General features: G+C 43.6%; 1 protein-coding gene across 1 annotated transcript; it reads right to left on the reverse strand.

Annotated features, from left to right (window-relative positions):
* Positions 1–285: 285 nt before the first annotated feature.
* scamp1 (secretory carrier membrane protein 1) lies at positions 286–6,403 on the reverse strand. Its single transcript, XM_086111331.1, has 9 exons — positions 6,163–6,403; positions 5,264–5,344; positions 4,977–5,087; positions 4,566–4,674; positions 3,928–4,056; positions 3,682–3,841; positions 2,958–3,059; positions 2,759–2,876; positions 286–2,305 (listed from the first exon to the last, which is right to left on the reverse strand). Exons 1-9 carry the CDS (start codon positions 6,217–6,219, stop codon positions 2,144–2,146), a joined length of 1,029 nt encoding a protein of 342 aa, XP_085967457.1. The 5' UTR covers positions 6,220–6,403; the 3' UTR covers positions 286–2,143.
* Positions 6,404–6,808: the final 405 nt, after the last annotated feature.

The raw sequence follows: 6,808 nt of genomic DNA on the forward strand, positions 1-6,808 counted from the left end.
AGATTTCTTTTCATGGGTCAGCATTTTGCTACAATATAGTCAGTGACAACATTGAGTACATCCCTCGGTGAAAATGTCCCAATGATACTCGGGATACAATAGTTTGTGGTCACCAGTTTACTTCCAGTTTCCTAAAATCATGTCAGTTTTATTGTTCAATTCAGTTGTACGAGTTGCAGGTCATAGTCATTTAATGGTGAATGATACAATACAGTATGTGCCATGGCAGGACTTGTTTCGGAAATGGCTTCTGACATGAAAATAGTACCATCAATAGTCCACAGATTGTCTCTTTCAAATCTTTATTCCATGTTAATACCATAAATATACAAAACTGAAAACTATTTCACATGCGACAAAGGCCGGACGAGAGTGCATCGAATTTTCTTTTGAAACGCAACTCCGAATGAGGGGCATCAAATCATCTTTACAGAATGTACAAGTACACTATTCCTCTTAAATTAGTTTTCGCTATTGATTCAGTGAAATAACATGATCACAGGTCTAAAACACATCTTTTTTTGTGTGTGTTTGTTTTGTTCACATTCTTAAGTGTAGACCGGCTTGCACAATACAACTTTCAATGTTTGTGAAGTAAAATATGTCTAACGTACACATCACAAACTGAGATATTTTTTAAAAATGGACATTTGGTAGATTTCTCACAGCTTTTGTGAACGCACAGTAGAATAACACTTGAGGGATTTGTCATATTTAATCAGCCATTCCTTGAATACAAGCACACCGTTTGATGTACGTAACACGATAAATCGTGGAGAACCAAAAAGAACATAAATTATGTCATAAATAAAAACAGCTAACAGAAATGTGCTATCCAAAAAAACAAAACAAAAGAAATACTGCGGAAACTTAGCGTCAGGTTATTAATGTCGCGATTAGACTTCCGACAATTTAGCTGGAACATTCCGGTCAAGCTCCACTTCATCATTTGCAACAATAACAGTGCAGTCATTTGCCGTATGGCGTAAACCCCCCGTAATGCGAGGGAGTTGTGAAAGTACAATTCCAGTTGGTGACAGTAGTCTGTACAGCTTTTCAACACAGTGATTCTCAACCACGAGTCGGAAATTCTCAGATTGGTCTGGAAATGAAGATACATTCACTGCAAATAATGTACATTTGTTCCTCAATCTAACCCGGAAGAACAAAGAAACGCTTATTTTACGAGGTGGCAAAAGGTACAATTAACCTGTGTATTTATTGTTGCCGTTCTTACAACCGAATAATACCTTTGTGTTCAGTGACACAGGCCCCGATTTCACACTCAATTTGTGAGTAAATTGATACGAGATCATTATTTTCAATGTTCTGTCCGTACTTTTTGTTTGATGGTGTACCCCGAAAGTTGTCGAACAAAACAAAATATGTGCCTTGGCTCAACAAAGGTTCTATGTCATTGTATGCGGGGTAATGTGCACCATTCAGTCACATGCCGTTAACACCGAGATAATTAAAGCAAAAAAAAAAAAAAAAAAAGTACATTGATACCATTTCATCTGTTTCGCAAGGTGGATCACATGACTCATATCCCCGGTCACCTCCCTTTTAGGTCGGCCTATTTGCTGAGTGGAGTGAGAGTCTCCTTTATGAGAAGGAAGCCAAAAATAGCGATAGGCCACATCCAGATTGATAGCAGCTTCAGACTTTTTCTACGTGCGACGGGCTACGCAGGCAAATGTCACACGCGCGGAAAAAAAAAAATCCAACCAAAAACCCCACACCTTTTGAGTCGTCCTCCTTTTTTACCAGGCGTCCGTCCGTCAAACAGCCAAATGGACATGCAGCTCACATCTCGGGATGTGCGACGCTAATGATTTAGCAACCTCGTTGAGTGTGCTTGAACTTGCACACGTTATGCCGTCACTCAATGTGGCTGCCGAGTTACTGACCCATCCAGTCAAACAGAAGGTGAACGGGGGGGTTATTTTTAGGTGTGGGGTTGTTAATCCCAATAATGGAGATGACGAGGAGGAAGCGTGACTCATTCGGGGCCGGGAAGGACACTAGCAGGGTCAGTGTTAGTTGTGGAGTGAAGACTTTTTTTTGGGGGGGAAGATATTAGCAAATCGGGGGTGATTGAGCGGAGACAGTTTTGTGACTCTCAGTGTGCGAGAATGTGTGTCTACGGATGAGGTTTGAAGGCCCCGCGGGCGGCGTTGGAAGCGGCGTTAGCCGCGGCGTTGGCTGCTGCCGTCTGGACAGTCTTGTTGGACATGACGCCAGTGGCGAACTCCTGCTGAGCCTTCTCAAAGCTGGCGCCGGTGGTCCGATACAGTGCGTGTACCTGCGCAGGTGCTTGAAATTAGCTTCGACTTTTAAAAGAAAAAAAGTGTTGACGCACCAGTGACAGGATATCTCCTGCGGCCATGTTCAGGGAGGTTGGCTACATTCCTGTGGATCTTAAATTTCTGAAGATGCGCAACACAAGATCATCCAGATGCTTGCAGATGGTCTCGTTGCCTTTAACTTTAAGGTGCTTGTCAATCATTGTCAAGCGTTCTAATCTCCTGAGACAACTCATCATTAATGTGTCACACGCCGTGTCCTCATACAGCGCGCCGACTACTTGTCATCCTTTAAAAAGGCCCACTGATAAGTTTGAAGAAACCTATGATGCTAATTAGAGGACAGACTTTGGTTGAACACCTCAATTTGAGTTTGTTTGCTCTTTCATTAACCGAGGGTTAACAATAATGTACATAGATGGATTTGTGAGTTTGTAGGAAGAGTCCGTTACCTTTTTAAACATGATGAGTGAACCCACGGAGAGCGTGGTGAAGAGTGCCGCAATGAGCAACATGATGATGCCCACCGGGATGCTCGTGTTCAGGCCCATTAGAGCTGTGATCCAGCCACTGCGAAACAACGACAACAATGACCTAAAATGCGCCACCACTTCAAGCACGCTGTCGAGCGCGGCAGTTAAACTCGCTCACCATGTGCCCCAGCCAGTGATGCCGATCGTTTGTAGCACGTGAACTCCAAACTGGCAGATGTAGACGAAGAAGAATACGAAGAAGCGAAAGGAACTGTCGCTCCTGTAGGGGAAACGGAGGAGTGCATACAAAACGCTTTGTCTAAGTTGCGGATTTTCAAACACTTTTTTTTGGTAATATGTATTGAAGTGTTTGAAGAGTGTTGCGGGGGTAAACCTTTTTTTGTTTTCTAATGTGGTCTCTCTACAGCACAGGTGTCAAAGTCAAGGCCCGGGGGCCGGATCTGGCCCGCCACACCATTTTATGTGGCCCGCGAAAGCGAATAAATCATGTCAAGTTCCATGATGCTTGCTAAAGACTGAAGCAAAATTTCAAATTGTCATATGTAATCCACAATAACAGTCATTATTCTTGACTTCTGATTGTAAAACTATTTATTCCCAAAATTCATAATGGCCCTCCAAGGGAAAGCGTAACTACAATGTGGCCCGCGACAAAAACAAGTTTGACACCCCTGCTCTACAGTGTGGCTTTTCACCAATTAGGTGGGTTTGGAACTTATCTCCCATGATTAACGGGGTTTCCCTGTATATGATTTGGTTTATATCAAATTTTTAACTACATTTGAAAAAGGCCACGTTCTACTTTTAAGATATCGGAATCCACGCGTTCCCTATTGTGCCACTTGAGAGCAAAAATAAAACAGTGACCTGCACTCACTCACCTGAATGCCCCATACAGCGGTCTGTACCAGCAGACAAAGGAGCAAGGCGTAAAGAGCAGAAACCACAACATGGCCAGGCCGAAGTCGATGCCGTGGGTCGGATCCACACAGAACCAGGCCAAGCAGCCAAACATGTTCACAAACAGCGTGCCGGCATGGACTAGTGGGAAACGCAACGGGAAGATGGATAATCAGGCAGCGTCGAGTGAACGGGGCTTCGCCGTCAAGACGGAGGGATCAGCTTACACATCCAGAGGTTGTACATGATCTTCACCGTCTTCTGGAACTCGATGGGAATGTCCACCGCGATGTCGTGGTAGAAGCACGGACCCACTGGGAACTTGGCAGGCATGGGAGGCCAGTTGTTCTTACGACCTGCCAAGATGTGGTTGATGCCTCGCTCATATACAACAGTCGCCAAAAAAATCCCACTTCAACAAGAGAAGTGTTACTTTAGAACGATACGACTCAAGTTCAAGTCAAAAAATAGTCCTCCAAATAAGTATTTGAGAGGGAGTGGGAAAGTATTTGGTTTAAAAAAAAACTCAAGTACTGAGTGACTAACAACCATGAACATAAAAAGCAATATTGAATTTGAATTGAATTGAATAGAAATTAAATAAAGCATTTCTTCACAAAAATCCTCAAGTAAAAGTAAACAATATGTTGTACTGAACCACCTCTGACAAGTATAATTTAAATGATAGTGTGGTCAAAACTGAGTGTTAGTATCCTGATAAAAGTAGAGAAAAGCAAAAGGAACACATTCGGGTGTAAAAAGCTCAGCTGGCTCCTTATGCTTGTTTTTCCTCGGATGTCAACACTCTAATGAAACTCAAAAGGTTTTAGGAACAGAGCAGTGATGGATGGCCGGACTGACTGACCCGCTCCGCCGTGAGACTGCAACTCTCTCTCCCTTCGGTCTAGCTCGGCCGCTTTCCTCTCCAATTCCTCCTGCCTTCTCAGCAAATCGGCCTGAGCACGTACCTGGTCCTAGAACACCCACACAGAGTTCACCAAGGAAATAACCAAGACTTGCAATCGTGTACGTTTGTATCGTGGTAGTTCCGAAGTGAAAAATGTGTTTGCCTGATCCAAAGACTTAAGGAATCCTTGCGGAACACTGAGGCACAGAAAAAGAGTCTTGCACGCGGGAGAGAAAGTAGGAAGGAGGGAGAGCAATATAGGTTGCTATTTTGCTACATGAACCGAAAAGGGCAAAACAAAGAACAAGGATAAAATATTTGGGTCTGTCAAATTGGGTCCGAAAAAGAGGATGGCAACCAATATCGTACCTGTGTTTGTTGCTGTGAGTAAGCCGGTGGCTCTTCTGTGGGCTTCATGATGGCAGGTTGTGTGTTCTGCGAAGGTGCCGGAGCAGACTTGGGAGCATTACCGGGGGCAGCCTGTAAAACCAGCAGGAAGCATCCCTTCACATTTAAGTAATTAGACCATAGTACTCTTTTGTCTTTTTTTTTTGTCCCCTGGGACTGATGACTTTGGAAGAGACTGAAGCATATAAAATGAGGTCACACACGAAGCGTATTCATTAACGTGAGATGAATTCAGAAGTCCCGCTGACCGTTCTGGCATCCGTGAAGGGGTTATATTCTTCAAGACCGCCGGGAGGGGTAGAACGGGTCACCTGTGTTACAGAGGGATCCTGAAACACAGAGAGCAACACAAGGGATTTTAGTTCACAGTCACGGCTTTCATGAACTGTAATTTTAGCTGTGCCTGCGCATTTCCTGTAATGGATTACAAGAGCTGCAGTTTCCGGAGTTCTCAAAGTTTTGATTGACAATCACAAAATAAAATTAAATACAAATAATTAATACAGTAAAATGTTCAATATTGTGGTTGTAGTTTGCAGTGGTGTACAACTGCACTTCATACTGAGAGCTATTCCTAAACAGGGCTCACCTGCTGCCTCTCAGTATGTCTATCTATAATTGAAAAGAAATCTAAACAAAAGAGTGCGAGCAACTCTGACATGAGGCACAACCGCAACCTGGAAGTCGAGAACATTCAGCAGTGCCGGTAAGTACACCGTTTATTTATGTCCATTGTTAAGCTAGGATAGCATCGAAGCTAACAGACCTACTGACGTGAACCAGGCTAGCCGTTTCGTAACACGACTGTCAACGACCAGACTAGTTTACCGTCGTCTAATATTGGAAGGCCTGGAATTGTTTTAAATATAACCAATGCCGACTGGGTAGCCGGTTGAGCTATCAAGGCGCGAATGGTGTTCCGACGAGGGAAAACCTATAGCTGGCGTTACAGTTAGCTAACTAGGGACGTTCATTCAGAGACAATATTATCTTGTGATCACAACCTGTTCTACTAATATGCAAGACGCAAGACGCATTAAACACGCAAAATGGGTGGCTGGTTATACTACTCAGCCGTGTAGCGAGGGACTAAACGTATAGATGTAGTATTGACAGTTAGCATGCTAGCAACAGTGTACCTAGTTACCTGAAACGGATTGTTGAAGTCCGGGTCCGCGAACGGGTTGCTGTCAAAGTCGGACATTTTACAGTTTTTCAGAGAACTCGTCCCGGTATTTCGCCAGGCAGTATTCGGTCTGTCGCTTTTTGCTGCCCCTCGCTGCCGCCTGCGGTTTTTTTCCGCCTCCGTCTGCTGATGGAGGACCCTCCGCTCCGTGCTAGCCCCGTTAGCACACAACAAAACCAGGAAAAAGGAAAGGCGACGCGCGGATGGAATGTGACGTCATACAATCAGCACCACGGACAGCGTGACGTCACAATACTAAGCAACGAGAGTAATAATGACGCGGGTTCAATGGTTTGTGAAAAGAGACTGTATGGCAAGCCCTCGAGACATTTTACAATTCGACTGGATGGGTGTTGCCAGTGGTGACCCTCAGGGCCAGCAAGGCCTTCTCTGCTGGCCTAAACATCCATACAATAACATAAATTTAATTCATGTAATTTTATTTTCATAAATATGTAAACAAAATTATTCTCTGTATTCTTTACGTCATATTATTTCCACTTAGTTAGAGTGGCTTTCAATGTTATTTTAAATAACATTGATGTTATTTTGAATAACATCAATGTTATTTAAAATAACATTGAAAGCCACTCGATAAATATTTTTT

Source organism: Hippocampus guttulatus, chromosome 5 (genome assembly GCF_054856545.1).
Source record: "Hippocampus guttulatus isolate MCC_2025c chromosome 5, RoL_Hgut_1.0, whole genome shotgun sequence".
In the NCBI taxonomy this organism is placed as follows: domain Eukaryota; kingdom Metazoa; phylum Chordata; class Actinopteri; order Syngnathiformes; family Syngnathidae; genus Hippocampus; species Hippocampus guttulatus.

Coding starts and splice junctions, on each gene's coding strand:
- scamp1 (XM_086111331.1), bottom strand. CDS start 6,219: ATGTCCGACTTTGACAGCAACCCGTTCGCGGACCCGGACTTCAACAAT. Junction 5,345..6,162: donor ACTTCAACAATCCGTTTCAG/GTAACTAGGTAC, acceptor TCTGTGTTTCAG/GATCCCTCTGTAACACAGGT. Junction 4,675..4,976: donor ACTCACAGCAACAAACACAG/GTACGATATTGG, acceptor TGGGTGTTCTAG/GACCAGGTACGTGCTCAGGC.